This window comes from Amblyraja radiata, chromosome 26, assembly GCF_010909765.2.
Source record: "Amblyraja radiata isolate CabotCenter1 chromosome 26, sAmbRad1.1.pri, whole genome shotgun sequence".
NCBI classification, from domain to species: Eukaryota; Metazoa; Chordata; class Chondrichthyes; order Rajiformes; family Rajidae; genus Amblyraja; species Amblyraja radiata.
In genome coordinates, this window is record NC_045981.1 from 19,620,601 (window position 1) to 19,644,204 (window position 23,604).

General features: G+C 49.6%; 1 protein-coding gene across 3 annotated transcripts; it reads right to left on the reverse strand.

Moving 5' to 3' along the window:
- Positions 1–20,391, reverse strand: mif4gd (MIF4G domain containing). Of its 3 annotated transcripts, none has more exons than XM_033044393.1 (6): positions 19,914–20,383; positions 15,628–15,743; positions 14,706–14,815; positions 13,267–13,422; positions 7,033–7,125; positions 1–1,044 (listed from the first exon to the last, which is right to left on the reverse strand). In XM_033044393.1, exons 2-6 carry the CDS (start codon positions 15,707–15,709, stop codon positions 817–819), a joined length of 669 nt encoding a protein of 222 aa, XP_032900284.1. In that variant the 5' UTR covers positions 15,710–15,743; positions 19,914–20,383; the 3' UTR covers positions 1–816. The 3 variants fall into 3 exon arrangements, with proteins under 3 accessions (XP_032900284.1, XP_032900285.1, XP_032900283.1); XM_033044392.1 differs by having other exon boundaries at positions 817–1,044; positions 15,628–15,747; positions 19,931–20,386; XM_033044394.1 differs by lacking the exon at positions 7,033–7,125 and having other exon boundaries at positions 19,914–20,391.
- Positions 20,392–23,604: the final 3,213 nt, after the last annotated feature.

A 23,604-nucleotide genomic window follows, 5' to 3' on the forward strand; every position in this document is an offset into this window, starting at 1 on the left:
AATCTGGGAGGCTTTTATTGTAAGAAAAAAAATGCATTCATGACATCATTTTATCATTGCCTCCTGCACCACAGATATAGCCCGTGCATTCATGACATCTGAGCTGTAACCAGTCGACGCTGGTCATTGTTGGTTTTCAGTTTGGTTGTTTGAGGTCGAAGGGGGCGCTGTTCAATCGCGGACCAATTTAACAGAGACCATCCTCGAGTAAAACGTGCAAGGTCGAAGCCAGTTTTCAACATTGTCGAAGGAGGTCGCTGTAGGTTGAAGGAGGTTTTCTTCATGGTCGAAGGAAGGTTTTCAACACATGCGTGGGAGGTGGTAGGAGGTTGCAGGTCACCTCGACCTTGATTTTTTTTGGGTGGCGGGCAAGGTCACCAGAGGTTGCTGTTTAGGTCTCCTAAGTGGGACAGGTCCCTTTAATACATGACTCTAAACCCAACAATCAGGTTCAGATCGACACCGCTTGCAACGGGACTGGGTAGATGCAATGCACCAGGATGTAATGCAATGCAATAGGACTGGGCAGATGCAATGCACCCTGCACGGGTGAGTAGCAGCAATGCATCAGACCGCCACAAGCAGTGGGCAGAAACAGGGAGAAGCTTGACTATCAGCAGCTGAGCAAAACGTAGCCTACATCCACGACCACTCAATGTTCAGTTAAGTGTTAAAATGTGTTATCAAAAAGAGTTAAATGCTCGCGTGGGAATTTGGATCAACAGCTCCCTCGCCTGGTGAATCACCGCAAGCTCAGCATCTCTTGCTGCTGAAAGTCTGCCTGGAGTCCAGGCTTCGATCAGCCCCTGGTGGCTGTCAGTCCGCCACCTCGCTGTAGTAATACTTCTGGGCACTGTCCGACATCTTCCAGTTTCCTGCCCGGAACTCGATGATCTCCAGCAGCAGGAGCCGCGACAGTGAGGAGGGCCGGTCCTGGAGCAGGAAGCCGTCTCGCAGAAGGCAGAAGAGCTGGTCCATGCGCTGGGTGCTGGCCCGCTGCAGCTGCTCCCCGATGCGATGTAACTGTATCACCAGGCAGTCGACCTGCAGAGGGAAAAACAGGCCTCAGGTGGGGTGGTGGGGGGGGCCGTGAACAGAGAGAGAGCTTCGGGGGCAACCGCAAAGCAGTCGCAGACAGAGAGCCAACGTCTTACAAGGAAGGTGGAGCAGGTCAGAGTAATACGGCACGAAAACGGCCCCTTCGGCCCAAATTACCCATGCTGTCCAAGATGCTCCACCCCACGGTGGTGAACCTGGGGAATTCTTTGGCACAGAAGGCTGAGCTCAAGTCAGTGGATATATTAAAGGCAGAGATAGATAGATTCTTGATTAGTATGGGTGTCAGAGGTTATGGGGGGGAAGGCAGGAGAATGAGGTTAGGAGGGAGAGATAGATCAGCCATGATTGAATGGCGGAGTAGACTCGATGTGCTGAATGGCCTAATTCTGCTCCTATCACTTATGATCTACACGTCCCACCTGCCCCCATGTCCCTCCTGGCCTTTGCCTGTCCATGTATCTGTCCAAATGCCTTTTAAATGTTGTTTGTGAGGCGTGGAAAGGACTCTCAACTTTAGTCTATAAGGCCTGAGGCAAACAAAGCCACGGGATATCAGACACAGAGAGAGAGACAGAGAGAGAGAGAGAGAGAGAGAGAGAGAGAGAGAGAGAGAGAGAGAGAGAGAGAGACAGAGAGAGAGAGAGAGAGAGAGAGAGAGAGACAGAGACAGAGCGAGAGAGAGACTGAGACAGGCACAGTCAGAGAGAGACAGAGACAGAGACAGAGAGAGCGAGAGAGAGAGAGAGCGAGAGAGAGACAGAGAGAGACAGAGAGAGAGAGAGAGAGAGACAGCGAGAGAGAGACACAGAGAGAGAGAGAGACAGAGAGAGAGAGGCAGACAGGCACAGTCAGAGAGAGAGATAGAGAGAGAAAGAGAGACAGAGAGAGGGAGACAGAGAGAGGGAGACAGAGAAAGAGAGACAGAGACAGAGAGAGAGAGAGAGAGAGAGAGAAAGAGAGAGAGTGTAACTCAGTAGGTCGGGCAGCATCTCAAGAGACAATAGGAGACTTTGCCTAATCGCCTATTACTTTTCTCCAGAGATGCTGCCTGACCCGCTGAGTTTCTCAAGCATTTTATGTCTATCTTCAAAGAGAAAATGAGGTCCATTAATCAGGAGACAAAGCTGGTTACTGGAGCCTTGTTCAAAACAAATAATCAACGTCTCTGTCTTCATTCAGGACCGAGATACTGACAGGCGAGAGAGGGTGGAGAAAGTAACAAGTTGGGGTAATTAGATTATCTGGAGTCAGAGACAAAGCTCTAGTGATGACAGGCTACAAGTCGGCAGAGAGGGAAACAGGGCTCTGCTGTACTGGACATTACTGAGTGTATCAGTTATATGTAGCGTTATATCAGGGGAGATGGATTTCTGGCAGGGGTCTAGTGTGAGCCTTTGCTACCGTGATGGATGCCAGTGATGGATGCCCGCGGTCAGTGTGGGGAGCCTGGTGTTGGCTGGGCAAGGGGTTGCAGTACAGACACACAGCACCTGATGGTGTGCACACATCCCCAGATCCTACGGCCTCTTTCATTACCGTCTACACTCAGACTTACAGTGGCTTGCAAAAGTATTCATACCCCTTGAACTTTTCCACATTTTGTCACGTTACAACCACAAACGTAAATGTATTTTATTGGGATTTTATGTGGTAGACCAACACAAAGTGGCGCATAATTGTGAAGTGGAAGGAAAATGATACATGGTTTTCACATATTTTTACAAATAAAAAAATGAAGTGTGGCGTGCAAAAGTATTCAGCCCCCTTTACTCTGATACCCCTAAATAAAATCCAGTGCAACCAATTGCCTTCAGAAGTCACCTAATTAGTAAATAGAGTCCACTTGTGTGTAATCTAATCTCAGTATAAATACAGCTGTTCTGTGAAGGCCTCAGAGGTTTGTTAGAGAACATTAGTGAACAAACAGCATCATGAAGCCCAAGGAACACACCAGACAGGTCAGGGATAAAGTTGTGGAGAAGTTTAAAGCAGGGTTAGGTTATAAAAAAATATCCCAAGCTTTGAACATCTCACGGAGCACTGTTCAATCCATCATCCGAAAATGGAAATAGTATGGCACAACTGCAAACCTACCAAGACATGGCCGTCCACCTAAACTGACAGGCCGGGCAAGGAGAGCATTGATCAGAGAAGCAGCCAAGAGGCCCATGGTAACTCTGGAGGAGCTGCAGAGATCCACAGCTCAGGTGGGAGAATCTGTCCACAGGACAACTATTAGTCGTGCACTCCACAAATCGGGCCTTTATGGAAGAGTGGCAAGAAAAAAGCCATTGTTGAAAAAAAGCCATAAGAAGTCCCGTTTGCAGTTTGCCACAAGCCATGTGGGGGACACAGCAAACATGTGGAAGAAGGTGCTCTGGTCAGATGAGACCAAAATTGAAGTTTTTGGCCTAAATGCAAAACGCTATGTGTGGCGGAAAACTAACACTGCACATCACCCTGAACACACCATCCCCACTGTGAAACATGGTGGTGGCAGCATCATGCTGTGGGGATGCTTTTCTTCAGCAGGGACAGGGAAGCTGGTCAGAGTTGATGGCAAGATGGATGGAGCCAAATACAGGGCAATCTTGGAAGAAAACCTGTTAGAGTCTGCAAAAGACTTGAGACTGGGGCAGAGGTTCACCTTCCAGCAGGAAAACGACCCTAAACATACAGCCAGAGCTACAATGGAATGGTTTAGATCAAGGCGTATTCATGTGTTAGAATGGCCCAGTCAAAGTCCAGACCTAAATCCAATTGAGAATCTCTGGCAAGACTTGAAAATTGCTGTTCACAGACGCTCTCCATCCAATCTGACTGAGCTTGAGCTATTTTGCAAAGAAGAATGGGCAAACATTTCAGTCTCTAGATGTGCAAAGCTGGTAGAGACATACCCCAAAAGACTTGCAGCTGTAATCGCAGCGAAAGGTGGTTCTACAAAGTATTGACTCAGGGGGGCTGAATACTTTTGCACGCCACACTTTTCAGTTTTTTATTTGAAAAAAAATTTGAAAACCATGTATCATTTTCCTTCCACTTCACAATTATGCACCACTTTGTGTTGGTCTATCACATAAAATCCCAATAAAATACATTTACGTTTGTGGTTGTAACGTGACAAAATGTGGAAAAGTTCAAGGGGTATGAATACTTTTGCAAGCCACTGTATATAGCACGTAAACTGGCCCTTTTACCAAACAAGGTGCCCATCTTACCCAGTCCCACATTTGGCCACGTTTGACGTATCCTCCTCTAAACCTCTCCTATCCTTATCCATGTACATATCCAAATGTTTTTAAGTTAGAACGAGTAGAGAGAAGATTTGCAAGGATTTTACCAGGAATAGAAGGCTGAGGGAGAGGTTGGGCAGGCTAGGACTTTATTCCTTGGAATGAGGGAACTGAGGGACCATCTTATAAAGGTGTCTAAACTCATGAGTGTGGGTGGGGTGGGATAGGATGATGAGCACAGTCTTTTTCCCAGGGTAGTGAAATCAAGAACTCGAGGGCATAGGTTTAAGGAGAGAGGGGAAAGATTTAATAGGAACCATTGGGGCAACATTTTGAACAAAGGGTGGTGGGTATGTGGAACATGCTGCGAGAGTTGAGAGTTGAGGCAGGTACAATTACAGCATTTAAAATACATTTGGGCAGGTACATGGATTTAGAGGGATATGGGCAAAATACAGGCAAATGAGACTTACTTAGTTGGGGAATCTTGGCTGGCATGAACGAGTTGGGCCGTGTGAATCTATGAGTGTTATCTACTGGGTGTGGTGGAAGCTGCTGCCTCCACCTTTACCTGTTTGGCTGCACGGCTGTCCCCACACTCAATGTTGGTCACTGGGCTTCCAACACATCTCTGGGCAGGAGGGAGTTGTTCTCAACACACAGAGGTGGAGAGAGCAACTTTGTCCACGTTGTACAGGTGAGAGATGTGGGCACCCTGTCCACACATGAAGCTGTTGCTCCCAGTTCCCAACCACCATTGTATTCTCCCTGTTGCCAGAGAGCAGCCCTGAGTCACGCATCATAAGGTCATTAGGAGTAGAATTAGGCCATTCGGCCCATCAAGTCTACTCTGCCATGCAATCATGGCTGATCTATCTCTCCCTCCTAACCTCATTCTCCTGCCATCTCCCCATAACCTCTGATACCTGTACTAATCTAACATGATATCATGGCTCTGGGGAGCCTCATCCCCTACTCTTGCCCACCCAATGACAACCCCTGCCTCTCCACAGCAGGGCAGGAAGGGATGAGAGTGGAAGGCAAGGACCAGTGGCATGGCAGAAGCAGGCGTGGAATAGGTGTCCAAGATGGGGGGAAATGAAGACAATGCAACAAGCCAGAGATCTCTGGGCAGTGCTGAATGGGGTTTCAGTGTCATCTGACAGTCCACAGGCAGAGAAAGGAAGAGAGAGAGAGGGAGAGTCATAGGGCTCCAGTGATCCAACCCCATGCATTCAGAAAGAGAAACAGGGCTCAGAGGTTTGTCAGAGAGACGCAAGATCCGAGTAATCATTCTCTTCAGAGAGGAAGAGAGAGCAAGGCAGAGAGTAAGGGTAGAGGGTATAGAGGAACATAGAAGCGGGAGGGATAAGTAGCTGGGGTAGTGGGAGATATAGAGGAGGGGGTGGGGGAAGGAGATAGTGGGAGGAGAGGGGAGTGGGAGGGAGTAGATGTGGGTGGGAGGGGGGTAGTGGGAGCGGGAGGGAGGGTGGGAATTGGGGAGGGGGAGTTGGGGAAGGAGGGAGTGAGAAAGGGGAGAGGGAGGTGGAAGGTAAGGATGGTAGGGGAGGGAGGGAGGGGAGAGGGAAGAAGAGGTCCAGGGCTCAGGCTATGAGACAGTCTGCAGCCACACAGTAGAAACTGGATAATGGAAGTCCATCACTGACTGAAACAGAGAAAGCAACAGGACTCAGCTAACCATTCATCTACTGAGAGGAACAGAAGGGAAACACAAGGCTCTGTCTCCAGTCAGAGAGCAGCAGATGCAGGCAATCAGACCTTTACTGCCTGCAGACAGTTTTATTACCTGAACCATGACCCTCCCCTCTCTGTCTACAGACGGTCCTGCCCTCCCCTCTACCACAGGCAGTCAGATTATTGTGTGTGTTACAGTGTCCTGTTACTGGGTCTGTCCACCCCTGGTGGTTGGTGGGACCTCCTGAAGCCTACTTCACTCTGACTGTAGACAGTGGCATTCCCTGGGCTGTGTGCTGCTCGATCACAGAGGGGAGGGGCAATAACATAAGTGTAGAGGCCGTGGTTAACGGCCGCTGTAAGGGCCTGCATTACAAATGGCTGAGCAAAGATGCGGGGGTTGATCTCTTTAGACTGGAGGGATGTGTACGCTGGGGTTGCTCAGGGTCTGCTTGGCTGAATGAATATTAGCAATGCGGATAGAGGACACGGTGTCTAAATCGGCAATGAGACAGATTCTGGAGGCATCGTGGAGGCCAGTGATAGACCTAGAAGATAGTGGGTGGAAAGGTGGTAAATGAAATTTAAGTCTGAGATTGTGAGGTGCTACATTTTGGTGGAAGAATAAGTGGAGGCAATGTAAACCAGAGGGCGCAACGCAGGAACATAGAATGAAGATGGTTAACAGCAAACAAAACAAATGGCACGGGGACAATTTTTTAACGCAGCGTAGGGTTTGGGAAGTGGAATACATGGCCAGGGAAATAGTCGAGGTAGATTCAATGTCGTGTTCATAAGATGGATGGATAATCAGCTGGGAAGAAGGAATGCACAAGGTTAAGGGGAGAGGACAGAGCAAGGGGCCTCTGACATAGAAAACAGTGTAGACTCGATGGGCCAAATGAAACCGTCCTGCAGTTCTATGGGAGGGAAAAGCCTGGGCAGAACAGTCAGCATGCCTGCAGAGAGAGGGTGAGAGAAGGGGAGGTGGGAGAGGGAATGGGCTCGGGGAATGCAGTGGATGGGAAGCAGTCCCCTTCCTCACCTCCTCTTCATTCTGCAGAGCGTCGGGTTGGGCAAGGCGCACCAGGCAGTCAAACACGGGATTAACCAGCGCCATCATGGGCATGTTATTCACCTGAAACATAAAGCAGGAGTGAGACCTCCGAGACTCCGGCCTCCGACACGGGGGGGCATTGGCCAGGGGGGAGGGCAATGGCCGGGGGAGGTGGGTTCCAACCAGTGCCCACCTCCAGGGACATCCGATGCCACCAGGAGTGTAACGTGGATCGGGGAGATGACGGGCTGACTGACCCCCTCCTCCCCCGCTGCTGATGACCAGCAGATACAGCAAGGCCATGGGCTTCATAAAAGAAACCGGCGTCTAATCACAATGACTGTGTCTATTGATGTGCATTCCTTAAATTAACACAACATAAATTCAATGTTATACCTGGCACTAAACGCTGTACCCTTTATCTCTGCACTGTTGACGGCTTGATTGTATTTTCATTGAGTGAATAGCACGCAACAGCTTATCACTGTATCTCGGTACACGTGGCAATAATAAACTGCACACCGTCAGGTTATTCACCTGAAACATAATCTCCTTGACACCTGAAACACTGTGCTGGTGGGAAACACTGTGCTGACAGGGGGGGGGGGGGGGGCATCACAGAGACAAACAGGCAGCACCAGACACATTGACATCTGCAGAGTGGGGAATAACAGAGACAATGACACAGCTATGGTCCCAGTGTGAACACGAGGAGAGGGGAGAGGGGGGGGGAAATGCATCATCACTGAGGATCTTTAACAGTTTTTTTGTGTTTTGGGGTGGCACAGTGATGGAGTTGCTGCCTTACAGCGCCAGAGACACGAGTTCGATACTGACTTTGTGTGTGCCATCTGTACGGAGTTTGTACGTTCTCCCCGTGACAGCCTGGGATTTCCCGGGTGCTCCGGTTTTCTTCTACATTAAAAAAAAGTACAGGTTTGTCGTTTAATTTGGCTTCGATAAAAATGGTGAATTGTTCCTAGTGTGTAGGGATAGTGCCAGTGAATGGGATTTGCTAGTCGGCACGGACTTAGTGTGATAAAGGGCCTGTTTCCACCCTGCATCTTCAAACTCTAAAAACTGTAAACTGACTGAGCCAGCGTGGTAACTGTGGGTGTGAGACTGAGAGAGGGGAATGTGGGAGATAAAACTGGCCATAATGAGGAGAGCGTGATTGATGCCCAGGCTTGGGCAGGTTAGAAAACGCCATTGCTAGCATCCTGATATTGAAGACTGGGTTTGCTATTCTTAGTGGAAGCTCGATCCACTGTTTATGTGTCAAGGAGATTATCATTAAATGATGAAGTTAGACGGTGACCGGGTGTAAACTGAATGGGGATCAGGGTACTGGGAACCAAAAGATGTTAGAAGCAAGATCATGACAGGAATGGCACGGTGGCGCAGAGGTAGAGTTGCTGCCTTACAGCGCCAGAGACCCGGGTTCAATCCTGACTACGGGTGCTGTCTGCGTTCTCCCCGTGACCCGCGTGGGCTTCCTCCGGGTACACAGGTTTCCGCCCACACTCCAAAGACGTACAGATTTGTAGGTTAATTGGCTTTGGTAAAATTGTCCCTTGTGTGTAGGACATAAAGTGCTAGTGTACGACGATGGTTGGTCGGTGCAGACTCAGTGGGCCGAAGTGCTTGTTTCCATGTTGTATCTCTAAACTAAACTCTAAAGTAAGGAGCCTGTGCTCTGCCAAGTAGCTTTGCTGCCACTGTCAATAAACAGCAGAGTACACTCAAGATACTGAAGCTCAGGGACCCCCCCCCCCCCCCCGACAGTGTACCTGCGTTGACACCGGTGGGACGGACGGGTCTGATCCACAACCTAGAAGTAGCCGCCCTTTGGTCCAACTGGTCCAGTCCTGCACTGCCACCACCCAACAGAGGGGAGGAGTGCCAAGAGAGGGGCTATCCAGCACAGGTGGACAAATCCAAGCTGGGCAATTACTGTTACCTTGGACAGTTCTCAGTCCCCAGCGGAACGACGGCTGGTGTTGTCAACGGTGCTTCCAAGTGGCACTTAGTGAGCTGCTCAACACACCAACGCTCACTTTGATTCCCACCAGCGCCACTTGCTCCAGAACTCTTCCCGACCTTACCGCAAAGAGCTAGGAGCCCGATGGTGCACGCTGTGTTTCCCCGGAAATGTGAAGTTCCTGTGGGACTCCAGGAGGAAGCTTCCTGCTTCATTGACACTCTATTCTCTGCCTTAGAAAACGTACCCCCCCCCCCCCCTTCACACACAATGGGTGCAGTGTGTGTGTCGTTTACAAGATTCACTGCACCAAGCCACCAAGCTCAACCTCAAGGGCACTACAAAGGAGAGTGGCAGCAGGCATAACACCTCCAAGGGCTTCTCTGCAATATTCTGACATTCACCCCTCAAAGACCTGACCAATAGACCTTCTCCAAACAGACAGCAACAGTTCATGATGTGGACACCCCCCACCCCTCCATCAAGCTCCAGGAGACAGGCAGTGGAAGCAACCTGCTTGGAATACCCACACTTTACCCTTTAGAGATCTTCGGCCCACCGAGTCCACACCAACCAGAGACCCCCGTACACTTGAACTATCCTACACACTAGGGACAATTTACAATTTTACCGATGTTAATTACCTATAAACCTGTACTTCTTTGGAGTGTGGGAGGAAACCGGAGCACCCGGCCGGTGATGACACACCTGGTCACAGGGAGAATGTACAAACTCCGCAACGACAGCATCCCTGGTTGGGATCAAACCTGGATCTCTGGCGCTGTGAGGCAGCAACTCTACTGCTGCGCCACTGTGACACCCACATACATTGATGAGTATTCACACTCATCAATGACTCTATGGGGATTCATGGAGAGGTACAATATGGAAACAGGCCCTTCGGACCAATGGCCAGACTAGCCATCAGCCACCCATTTGGCACAATCCTACACTAATCTCATTTTATTCACGTATAAATATCACCAATCTACCACTCCCCTACAATTGGGACTATTTAGTGGCTAATTAACCCAACACATACATTAGTGGAATGTGCGAGGATATTGGTCAAACTCCACACAGACAGCACCGGGGGTGTGGACTGAACCTGCTTCGCGGGAGCCAGGAGGCAGCAGCACTATCAGCTGCGCGACTGTGCCGGCCTCACCCCCCCCCCCCCCCCCCCACCCCACCCCGAGTGTCACAGCTCGAAACTCGAGGGGCACGACTGAATAGTTAAACTTGCATTAGTTAAACTACATTTTACCCGGCGTGACCCAACGTGAAGCCGCCATTGACTGAGAGTTCATCAAACTTTCAAAATAAACTTTAAAAACTGGCTGCAGCCCAAAGAACCTGTGGGTGGAGTTCACACACAAACAGCATGAACCCTTTCGACACGTTCCTTATTTATTTCCTCCAAAGCATCCCTGCAGCAATCCATCCCTGGAGTACTCAACACCCGATCCATCACCGGCACGTTACTTACCCACCATCAAAACATCGACATGATGCGCTACCAAAAGAAGGCACCATCCATCACTGCCACGTTACTAGGACCACTACCACCATCGGGCAGAAGGTACAGAAGCTGAAGTCCCACACCACCAGGTTCAGGAACATTTACTTTCCTACAACCATCCGATTCTTGAACTGACCTGCACAACCCTAATCACACCTCAGTAACAAAACATTCTCTTGCACCACTGTTTTCTGATTATGTTTTGCAATAATGTCTTGGGGTCTTTTTTGCAGTCTTCCTTTTCACTGTCCTGTAGAGTTTATGTACAACTTACTCCAGCATTTTGTGTCTATCTTTGGCATAAAACAGCATCTGCAGTTCCTTATCAATACGTAATGTTTTTGTGTGTTGTCCGAGTCTATATCCCTGTGATACTGCTACAAGAGTGTGCCTGCAACTCTCATAGTACTTGTGCACATGACAATAAACTCCACTTGACTTGAAACAGATTGCAGGAGCTCCTACTGCTGATCAGATCAAAGTTGCTCCTCATTATACAACCCTTCCATGTTTCTATGTTTCTGTGAAAAGCGATGACAGGAACTAATTAAATTGACTTAAAAAAGAAGAGACGAGACACAGATAGCCCTGTCATAAGGGGGAGTTTGCACCAATCAGTTGCCCTGTGGGTGTTCCTGTAATGGGAGCAACAAGCGGCGAACAGTAGATTATCGATCGTCCTTAACGAGCTCCTCTGAGTGATCAGAGGGCGAGTTGGATGCAGTAGAGTTTAGGAGGAATTAAACACGAGCTGAAGTCACAGTCAAAAGCTGTGCTTGTTCATTGAAGTCCAAATTCTGTATCTTCCAGTATTTTAAATCACATTATTCTTTTGGAGGTTCTTTTGTATTTCTGTTATAGTTTAGCTTAGTTTAGAGATACAGCACAGAAACAGGCCCTTCAGCCCACTGAGTCCGCGTCGACTAGCGATTCCCGCACACGAGCACTACCCTACACACCAGGGACAATTTACAATCTTTATCAAAGCCAATTAACCTACAAACCTGTACGTCTTTGGAATGTGGGAGGAAACCGGAGCGCCCGGGGAAAACCCACGCGGTCACGGAGAGAACGTACAAACTCCGTACATGCAGCACCAGGATCGAATCTTGGTCTCTGGCGCTGTAATGCAACAACTCTACCGCAGTGCCACCCACACTTGTGTTTATGCACTATGGTTCCCTAGTATTATGCTAATTAATTTATTACATTTTTGTTTATTATATATTATCTGTGTGTTATTGTGTTGATGGGCCTGTTAAGGTGCAACACATAAGAATATGGGTCCCGACCTGAAATATCACCGATCCATGTTCTCCAGAGATGCTGCCTGACTGGCTGAGTTACTCCAGCACTCTGTGCCTTTTCTTTATAAGAATTTCATTGTTCTGTTGTTGGTATATATGTGAATTAAACACTAACTCTCTCTCCAGACACTGGCCTATTATCAGCACTTTAAGGGCCTGTCCCACTTACGCGACTTTGCAGCAAACTGTCTGCGACCTTCAAGCTCGGGGGCACTCGCCTGAAACACACATCGCAAAGGCGGGGGCCAGGGAAAGCGGGGGAGCGCTGTCTGAAATTCACACGGTGCAAAGCCAAGGTGAAACCCGCGATGAACAGGAAGGTTAAAGACGGCTAGCACAGTGTACAGTAAGTCCTTTAAAAGAGCGGGGGGGGGGGGGGGGGGGGGGAGAAGGGAGAAGGGGTGAAGACACTTTTAGAATCCAGACAACTTTTAGTAAGCCAGAGATACACAGCTGTGAAGTTTGACGGGCATTTACATTACCGGTCGGTTTTCCTTGGTTCTGAAAACTCGTGCTTACGTTTTTTCCCCCAATGAGCCAATTAAAATGTCCGGTCAACAAAGGAGATTAACTAAAACTACGGCTACCTCGACTACCTACAACGACATGGCGACCCCACTACCACTGCACCTATGACTACAAAAGTATCGATTTTCTCCAGGGCGACCAATTTTTGGTAGCGGAAAAATGTTCAACATGTTGAAAAATTTTGCGTGACCATGCTGAGGCCGCGAATAGTTACCACCATGCGGGAACTCCTCTTGACCATGAAGGAGACTCACCAGAGACCGCCAACGAACATATGGCGACCATGTGGCGAGCGCAGAGTCTCCTGAACTTGCAAATAAAGTCGCCTAAGTGGGACAGGCGCTTTACACTTCTGCTTTTTGGTGTTAGCTGGATGCTTACTTTGTTGTGAGAAATGTTGAGAAGAGGCCAGAGTTGTGATGCTCTGTGAGCCTGGATTAGTTTTACACCACTGGAAGAGGAGGGAGGGGTTCAAGGCAAACCAAGAGAACTGGTGAAAGGCAGGGCGGCCGACAGGCTTGGTGTTCAACATGGGGCCCAACGAGGGGGAAATGGAGGGTAGGGTTGAGTAGAGATGAATGGGGATGCACCATTCTTGCTGCGACTGACCCTGTCAGGCTGAGTAATGGCAGCATTCCAGTGGATGAAGGACACCAACGGTCGATAACATCAGTCACTGCGGAGAATGCAATTGTTAGTGTGGGAACATCCGAGGGATGAACCATTCCAGAGCGCCACAGGGAAGGAGAGAGATGCACTGCTGCAGGAGTGTAACTGGGAACCCGAGCGCCAGAGTTGTGGAGAGAGATATGTTGTCAGCTCCGAGCTGCTGCACCAACTGCCCCATCAGCCTTGACCATGGCCCAGAGCTAGAGGACACTCACCTTCAGGTAATCAAACACGTTGCAGATGAAGGTGACCAGGCAGACCCAGGCATTGACCGAGCGATCCCGCACCTGCTCCTTGGCCAGGAACTCCTGCTGCAGCCGATTCAGGATGTACCGGCGGAAGTTACTGTTTCCGCCATGCTTGCTCTCAGCCTGGAACCAGGAACAAAACATTCGGGAGGCGAAGGGTCTGAAGAAATGTCCCGACCCGAAGCGTCGCCTATCCATGTTCCCCAGAGATGCTGCCTGACCCACTGACAATTTAATAACTCTGGCACTGGCCACTCAAATCAGCTGCCCTGGACATTTTAATGACTGTTTTTACTGTATTTTAATGTTGCTGTTTTACCTGCTTTTTAACTATTTGTACTGTTTCATCAGGGACTGGATTGTTTTTATTGTTTTATTATGTGTGAAATGTTTAAGATTTATGTGCGATTCTCCGGTATTCCCTGGGAAACGCCTTCTCATTTTGCACTGTACAACTGTTGCTTTGCAAGATGACAATAAAGGTTGATTGATTGATTGATTGGTTGATTGATTGGTTGATTGATTGATTGATTGATTGATTGATTGATTGATTGATTGATTGATTGATTGCTTGATTGATTGATTGATTGATTGATTGAATCCAGCACTCTATGCCCCCTTTAGAAAACTAACAACTGCAGTCCCTTCTGTTCCAACAAAACACTCCGAATCAAAACAAGGTCCTTGGGGCGAGCAGGGAGCATGATGCTGGGTCAGATTAAGGAGTTGATGCTGGGTCCAGGTTCGGGGGCTTATCCCCACGATTCAGGCCTCTAAGGGGTGACCGACACTGAACTAGTATTAGAGGGAAGATACTAGCATGGATGGCTGGTTAAACTGAATGGCAGAATAAAAGAATGGGAATAAAGGGGGCTTTTTCTGGTTGGCTAGTGCTGTTCCACAGGGGTCAGTGCTGGGGTTGCTACTCTTCACGTTGTATATCAATGATTTGAACGAGGGAATCGAAGGCTTTTGCTGCCAAGTTTGCAGATAATACGGAGATAGGTGGAGGGGTAGGCAGTGTAGAGGAAGCAGTGAATCTGCAGAAGGACTTGGACAGGTTGGGAGAGTGGGCAAAGTGGCAGATGGAATACAGCATCGGCCCAGACATTGTACACTGAAGGGTCTGTTTCTGTGCCGTACTGTTCTATGTTGTACTGTAGAGGAAACTCCTCCACATTGCTTCAAAAACAACAAAAACTGGGAGGGCAGATGCGTCTTCAGAGCAGCAGCCGACCCAGGGGACAAGGGGGTGTGGGATATCACTGAGAACAGGATAACATGTGTGGACAGTAGTCCCAGCACAGCTTACTCGTCCACAGCATCGGGAGTGGATTCTCCCCGAGGGGCACCAGACTCTCCACTGTCTTAACGGAAAAGCAGGGCCCTGGGGACACACGCCGTACCTGGACAATGGTGTAGCAGATGCGTCCGGCTTCCTTGCTGAACACCAGGTCCTTCATGGACTGCTCGACGATCACAGAGGCCACTTTCTCCAAGTCTACTGAAGCCGGTTCTGTGAAACAATCGCAGCAGCTATTACCTGGTGTCGCTTTTCACCGCTGACTTTCCCCTCGGTCACTCCCATCCCGCTCCTCCCTCCTGCAAACACTAACCCTGGCACAGGGAGACGCACACAAGCAGTTCTGCAAGACCATAAGATATAGGAGCAGAATTAGGCCATTCGGCCCATCGAGTCAGCTCCACCATTCAATCATGGCTGACCTATTTTTCCCTCTCAACCCCATTCTCCTGCCTTCTCCCTGTAATCTTTGACACCCTTCCTAACCAAGAACCTATCAATCTCAGCCTTAAAAATTCCCAATGACGGCCTTCACAGCCAAAGATCATACAGTGGAGCTCCGCTCTATGATCTTTGTTCACAGCCATTTGTGGCAAGAAATTCCACAGATTCACCACCCTCTGGCGAAAGAAATCCCTCCTTATCTCCACTCCAATAATAATAATAATAATAAATTTTATTTATGGGCGCCTTTCAAGAGTCTCAAGGACACCTTCCATTCTCCAATGGTCCGTCCTTTTATTCTGAGGCTGTGCCCTCTGGTTCTAGACTCTCCCATTACTGGAACCATCCTTTCCATGTTCACTCTGTCTTGGCCTTGCATTATCTGGTCGGTCACAATGAGATCTCCCCTCATCCTTCTTAACTCAGTTCTGCTGTGATTCGGGTCCTACCGCCAGGGGATGTGTTTTGGGGAGAGACGAGGGGAAAAGCTGAACCCAGCACCTTCCAGACTTGCCACCACCCCCCTTCCCCACCCACCCTGCCTCACCCACCCTGCCTCACCCACCCACCCACCCACTCACCTTTCAGTGCCATCTTCAACAGCCACTGTGTGTCAGCATCGAATGACTGGATCTTGTAATCCTCGGCGGATGAGTTTTCCATGGTTGTGGGCTTGGGGTCATGAGACAGAAGGGGTCTGTGGAGAGAGAGAGCACACACCCTGATGGCAGCATTCCTCAGCAAGGGCACAGAGGAACAGCGCAGGAGAAGCCACATGCTCTGCAACAAGCAAGATTGGCACCGATCCCCACATCCCTTCATAGAGTCAGTCCTGCAGCATGGAAACAGGCCATTCAGCCCAACTTATCCATACTAACAAGGATGCCCCTCTCTCCAAATCCCTTTTGCCCGCATTTGATCCATATCCCTCCATACCCTTCCTCTCCAAATGTCTATTATGTAGTGTTTAAGAAGGAACTGCAGATGCTGGAAAAGCCTATCTCCTTCGTTCCATAGATGCTGCTGCACCCGCTGAGTTTCTTCAGCATTTTTGTGTACCGTCTATTATGTAGTGTAAGCTCATAGGTCTTCGGAGCAGAATAAGGCCATTCAGCCCATCAAGTCTACTCTGCCATTCAATCATAGCTGAACTATCTTTCAACCCCATTCTCCTGCTTTCGCCCCATAACCCCTGACACCCTTACTAATCAAATTCTTATTAATAATTATTGTCGTAATATTACACAATGACAATTAGTATTAATAACTATTTGTTATTGTATCTGGTTCAACTATTTCCTCTGGCAGCTCATTCTATATACCACCACCTTGTTTGTGAAAATGTTGTCCCTTGATTCCCCTACGCTGGGATAAAGACTGTGCGCATTCATCCTATCCACTCACTCATGGTTTTATACACCTCTGTACTGTCACCCCCTTTGCTCCAAGCAATAGACTCCAAGCCTGTCCAATCTCTGCCTATAACTCTGTCCCTCATGTCGCTGGGAGGAAAGCCCGGATAGAGGGGAGAATATAAGTCATCTTCTGATGAAGAGATTCTGTCGGGGGGAGGGGTGGGGGGAGGGTGCTATCCAGTACAGACCAAGTCCCGAACTATGCCTCTGCACACCAATGAGCGGCCTCAGAGGAGGAAGGGGCGGGGGTGGCTGTGAACTGGAGCCCTCTCCGCACTGTCCAGACCATCTGGCATGCTCACCTCCCTAGACCCACCCCCAGGACTGGGCTCAGCTACCCCTCAAGTCCGTGGAAGGGGCAGCGGCTCACATTGGTGCTGGCGCGGCAGTTTTAAGGTGGCAGCGATTTCCTGGCCATTACCGTGTGAGACAGCATTTGGCACAGGGTTGAAATTCTGCCAAAAGGACATTAGTTCACCAGCTGGGCTATTGTAACAAACTGACTGTCTCGTGGACATTTGACATGGACAGCAGTCCGAGCCTCTCCCACACATCATCCATCTGTCCCAGCCCTCTCCCACATCTACCAACTCCCCCACATCACATAGCTGTCCTGCCCCCTCCCACATCTGTCCCAGCCCTCTCCCACATCTGCCCTAGTCTTCCCCACATCTGTCCCAGCCACAAATTCACCCCCCTCCCCCACATCTGTCCCATCCCTTCCCACATCTGTTCTGCCCCCTCCCCCTACCCTGGCCCCTCTGCACTTGCCGCCCACAGTTCCCTGCACCCAGCAGCGGTGGAAAGCCTCGATCTCTCCAACCTCCCGGCTGCCCTTCGAAGCCGGCGGGAGCTGTGGACTCAGCCCCAGTCCCAGCCCCAGCCCCCATCCAGCTGCTCCGTCAGCACCCGGCTGGCCACGGGGAGGGGGTGGAGAGTCCCACGCTGCCTTTGTCAGTTGGAGGCCAGGGGATTAACTCATCCGTTCCTGTTCAGTGCAGCTGGACAAAAGGTCAGGCGGCCATGTGACAGGGCACAATGTAGTAGAGGTGGGACAGCTGTCCCGGCGACGCGGAACCACAGCGGGGAGCAACCCCTTCTGCCCGTGGCCCCATGCCTCATACACTGTGCATCCGTGGGCTAGTTAATGATCCTGACAAAACAACGCATTCCCCTCCTCCCAAAGATGCTGCTCGACCCACTGAGTTCATCCAGCAGGTTGTCCGTTGTCGAGATTACAGCATCTGTGACATGTCTTCTTCTTCTCCCCCTCCCCTTTTCCCCCCTCCTGTTCCCAGAATTGCTGCACTGTCTCTCAAGTGAATTCCTATCCACCTCGTTGGTGATCCAAGGACTACCCTTGATCGGACCGTGTTGGCTTTACCTTGCACCAAATGTTATTCCCCTATCATGTATCTATCAGCACGCTGTAAATGGCTCGATTGTAATCGTGTATTGTCTTTCCGTGGACTGGTTAGCACACAACAAAAGCCTTCACTGTACCTCGGTACATGTGACAATAAGCTAAACTGTAAGAAATGTTAAAACTAAGGCCCTGCCTTGTCTCTTGGTGCACCATTCCAAGGATCTACAGGGGGGCTCTCCCTGAAATCCCGGCCAAATAACATTATCCCATCAATTTTGTGTAGTCTGTGTGTACAGTTTGCTGCGCACTGCAACAGTGGCAACACTTACACACTTCACATTGTCAGGGAGGCACCTTGGGAACGTCCCGCAGACCAGGAAGGTTCTGTTCTCTCTACAGACTGGAGTGGTAGAAAGGTAATGGTGCAGTGGGGTCATAGTTATCACTCTTTTTAGCTAAGGGATACGCTCCTGACATTCCCCCCCCCCCCCCCCCCACCAATCTACCTCTTTGCTGACCTTGCACTTTTAAAAATCTGCACTTTCTCTGTAGGTGTAACATAATATTCCGTAAATATCTCTTCTCTTTGCTCTACCTATTTTACTCACGTCGTTTTCGATCATAGTAGAGTCACAGAGCCATAAAGCGTGGAAACAGGCCATTCGGCCCAACACCCACACCGGCCAACATATCCCATCTACACTGGTCCCACCTGCCTGCGTTTTGTCCATATCCCTCCAAACCTGTCCCATCCATCCATGTACCTGCCTAACTGTTTGTAAAAAGTTGGGATAGTCTCCACCTCAACGACCTCCTCTGGCAGCTTGTTCCATACATCCACCTCCCTTTGTGTGAAAAAGCTACCACTCAGATTCCTATTAAATATTTTCCCCTTCACCTTAAACCTATGGTCCTCGATTCGCCTACTCTGGGCAAGAGACTCAGTGAGGTGAATGGGGCAGTAAGTGAGGGGGGTAGGTGGGGTGCATGGATGGGGACGGATGGTGTGGGTGAAGTGATGTAGGGGCGAGTGGGTAGGGTGGGCAGGGGGTGGAATGTGGAATTCATAGCAAAAGGATTTGAGTATAAGAGCAGGGAGGTTCTACTGCAGTTGTACAGGGCCTTGGTGAGACCACACCTGGAGTATTGCGTACAGTTTTGGTCTGCTAATCTGAGGAAAGACATTCTTGCCATAGAGGGAGTACAGAGAAGGTTCACCAGACTGATTCCTGGGATGGCAGGACTTTCATATGAAGAAAGACTAAATAGACTTGGCTTGTACACGCTAGAATTTAGAAGATTGAGGGGGATCTTATAGAAACTTACAAAATTCTTAAGGGGTTGGTCAGGCTAGATGCAGGAAGATTATTCCCGATGTTGGGGAAGTCCAGAACTAGTGGTCACAGTTTAAGGATAAGAGGGAAGTCTTTTAGGACCGAGATGAGAAAATCATTTTTTACACAGAGAGTGGTGAATCTGTGGAATTCTCTGCCACAGAAGGTAGTTGAGGCCAGTTCATTGGCTATATTTAAGAGGGAGTTAGATGTGGCCCTTGTGGCTAAAGGTATCAGGGGGTATGGAGAGAAGGCAGGTACAGGATACTGAGTTGGATGATCAGCCATGATCATATCGAATGGCGGTGCAGGCTCGAAGGGCCGAATGGCCTACTCCTGCACCTATTTCCTATGTTTCTATGAATGTGTGGGTGAGGGGATGGGGCAGTGTGAGGCGGGGGTACTGTAGGTGAGAGGGTGTAGTGGATTGGTGTTAGTGAGGGGTTGGTATGGGGAGGGGTGAGAGAGAGAGGGGTGTGCAGGGATATGGGGAGAGTGAGGGGTTTTGGGGGTGAGGTGAGTGATGGGGTTTGGGAAGAAGGGGGTTTGGGATGGGTGTGGGTGAAAGAGGGGTTGTGTGTGAATGAGGAGGGGGGGGAGATGCGGTGAGCGTTTAATGGGGTGCGGAGTGAATGTCTGTGTGGGATGTGTGGAGTGAGAGTGTGTTTGGGGTGAGGGGGTGTGTTGATGTTTCAGGCCGTGTTGCGGGTGGAAGGGATCGGGCTGCCGCAGCGCCTGTAGTCGCCTCTTACCTGTCGGCGGCGCCGGGCGCCCCGGGCCCGGGAGACGGCTCAGACGCTCTTGTAGTCGGGGTCGGGCTGCTGCGTGTAGATGAAGACCAGGATCAGCAGGAACGGGACGAACTCCAGCATGGAGTGTAGGTGTGGGATGGGCATCGCTAGCGGGTAGGTAGCAGCCGGGCGAGGGGGCCGGGTGGCGGGCACACCTCCCTGGGCGCTGGGAGCCGGTGTACACCAGCAACTCTTGGGCGCTGGGACTGGGGTCCGGGGCAGCGCTGGGCGCTGGGGAACCGCGAGTCCTTGCAGCGCCCGGCCCAACGCCAGCGCTTCCTCCTCGTCATTTCCTTACACGTGAAACTCGCCAGGGTTTCCTCGGGCCGGCCCAGAGCCGCCCTCCCTTCCTCAGCCTGGCCCGTCCCACCCACGTCCCGTCTACGCCCCGTCTGTCCGGCCAGTTCCTCCGACAGCAAACCTGGGCCCGCAGTCACACAAGCACGTCCCAGATATGAAGCTCACACAAACTTAAACGGTCCCGTCCCGTCACCCATGCCAGCCCCAATACTTTCACCCTTATCATCACCTCGCTAACATTTCCCCATCGCTCGCCTACTGCTTGTCCTCACTCACAACACCTCACCCACATCCACCCGACCCCACAGCCCTCAACCACACCACCCCCAGAACACCATTGTCCCCCACATCCCCTCACCTACAAATCTCCTCCCCCACACATCACCCCCACATTCTCTTCCTCACACCACCCCATGGGTCCTCACCCAATTCACCCACGCCTACCATGCATTCTACCTTCACATCCACTACCTTACTCACCCTACTCCTCCACAACCACCTTTACCCGACATAATACCCCACACAACACCCCAACCCTATCACCCAACACCGCACACCAATACCAATATAACTCCGCCACACCCACCATTCCCCAACATATCACCCACTCCAACCTATCCATCTAAACTTGTCCAAATGTTTTCAAACGTTGTGATAGTAACATTTCCAGTTAAATTGTTCTCTAACTGGAAACACTTAACATGGGGCATGTTGGTTAGCATGGGAAAGTTGTGTTGAAGGGCCTGTTTCCACACTGTATGACTATGACATTTAGCATATGTGAGTTGTAAGAAGTATTAGAAGTATATACAATTATGAGAGGCAGAGATAAGGTAGACAATCATAAACCTTTTCCCAGGATGGAAATGTCAAAAACTAGAGGACATACCTTTACGGTGAGAGGGGCAAAACTTTTTTACATAAGGGTGGTGAGTGCCTGGAACGCATTGCCTATGGGAGGTGGTGGAGGCAGATATATGATAGTAGCATTTGGATAGGCATGTGGTTATGCAGGGAATAAAGGGATATGGATCACGTGCAGGCATTTAAGATTACTTGATGGTACTTTAATTGTTCAATAGTACTTTACCTGTCACATGTCCCGAGGTACAGTGAAATTAATTTTTGTACGCAGTTCAGCAAAACATCTGGTACCATGTTCACATAGACATTGTGGACTGAAGGGCCCGTTCCTGTGGAGTCCTATCTAAATGAACATAAATAAATGATGGTTACTATTAAATCCAATTCACTGCTATCTTCTTTCCCACTGCTGAGGATATGGTATTTCTTATTAAATGAGTTTTGTATTTATTTGTATTTCAGAATACAGGTGAGGCTGGACATGCCAACATTTATTACGTGCCCCCTAATGCCCTTGAATTGAGTGGCTTGCTGGGTTATTTACAGGCAAGACCTGCAGTTACAGGTTGGCTGGATTGCTTAGGACAGCGGATATTCACGCCAGAAGGCATTAGTGAACCAGAGGGGTTCTCTTGCTGAAGACGTAAGGGGCTGCAGATGGTTGAATCTTGAGCAACAAACAAACTATAGGAGGAACTCAATGGGTCGGGCAGGATCTGTGGAAATGGGCAGAGGAAATTTCAGGTCGGGACCCTTCTTGAATGAACGAATGCTATATGATACTTTGTTATCACAGGTTACATGTCACAGTGACATTCGTTGTTTTGCATAACATTCACAAAGAATGCTAAGAGTCGCCATTTATAGGGCACCTACAAAGCGTTCAATGTTGCCCAATGGTCCCTCTTTGTTCTTGGCGCTCCCCCACCCCCCCATGCCAGGACCCTCTTTGTTCACTTGGCGGCACATCCTCGAACGACCTCCAGCATCCACCGCAAGCCCATCCGGTTGACTTCAAGACACGGAGATGAGAGGGGATGGCTGATAAAAAAAGATGGGAGGAAGGAGTGAGCCAAGAGCTGGCAAGTAGTAGATGGATCCAGTTGAAGAGGGGATGATTGGTAGATGAGTCAGGTAGGGAGGAGAAAGATGGAGATGGTAACCATGGGTGGAGGTGCCAAGTGGTGAGGAGGAAGGACAGCAGATGGTGGAATCTGATAAGAAAGGAAGGTGGGGAGTGAAATGTAGAACCAGAGGGATCGTTGATGGTATCTCTCCAGTGCCTTGAGATGCCTGCTGCAGTTAGTCCAGCTCTTAGAAGCACACAAAGGAGGGCAGGGGTCACTACTGCCCAGTAGACCATGAGCATGAATTAAGTCTTGATGTTCAAACACCTTTGTTCTTAATTGACCAGCTGCATTGGCACATGGAAGGCCATCACGAATTTCATCTTTGACATCTGCCTTCACCGAGATTTTATCACATTCTCAAGATTCTCAAAAATCTGCGAGGAACCGGTTAGAAAATTGTCTAGGAAGGAACTGCAGATGCTGATTTATACTTAAGATAGACACAAAATGCTGGAATAACTCTGCGGGTCAGGCAGTATCTCTGGAGAAAAGATCTTAACCCAAAATGTCACCTATTCCTTTTCTCCAGACATGCTAAGTTACTCCAGCATTTTGTGCCTAATTTCTATTGGAAAAGACAACACCAAAATTGACAGTGAGGAAGGCTTTCAAAGGATACGGCAGGATATACAGTAGATCAGTTACAGATATGGGCAGAGCAAATTGAGTTTATTCCAAGCGAGTGTGAGGTGTTTGGGAGGTCGAATGTAAGGGGAAAGTATATAGTTAATGGCAAGGCCTTTAATGTCATTGATATACAGAAGAATCTTGGGGTCCAAGTCCATAGGTTCCTGAAAGTGGCAACGCAAGTAGATAAAGTGGTAATGAAGGCATGTAGTATGCTTGCCTTCATCAGTCACAGGGCATTGAGTATATGTCAAGAAGTCATGTTGCAGCATCATAAAACTTTGATTAAGCCGCATTTGGAGGATTGTGTGGGCTTCTGTGCTTTGCATTACAGAAAAGATGAGGAGGCTTTGGAGAAGATACAGAAGAGGTTTGCCAAAATGCCTGGATTTAAGGTTATTAACTATAAGGAATTAGCTATAAGCCGTGGATGGAGGACCCACCTGGCAGGCCCAGCTCTCCCTCCACCGACAGAGGACCCGTGTTGCAGCCCATCTGCGGGAGGCCCGGCTCGCCCGCCTAGACTGGAAGGAGTTGGATGGAGGGCCGGTAAGCAGACAATCTGCGGGAGAGTTGGCCACTGGAGGACCTGCCACAGCCTGCTAGTTGGCTGGACCAGGCCCCGCTCTATGAGGCCGAGTGGAGAGGCATGGACTGCACGTGGCTAACAGCGGAGAAGGACACCACAGCTACGCTTGGCCAGGACGACACTGCAACACTGCCAGGACAAT

Coding starts and splice junctions, on each gene's coding strand:
- mif4gd (XM_033044393.1), bottom strand. CDS start 15,709: ATGGAAAACTCATCCGCCGAGGATTACAAGATCCAGTCATTCGATGCT. Junction 14,816..15,627: donor GTTGAAGATGGCACTGAAAG/GTGAGTGGGTGG, acceptor ATTGTTTCACAG/AACCGGCTTCAGTAGACTTG. Junction 13,423..14,705: donor TCTGCTACACCATTGTCCAG/GTACGGCGTGTG, acceptor TCCTGGTTCCAG/GCTGAGAGCAAGCATGGCGG.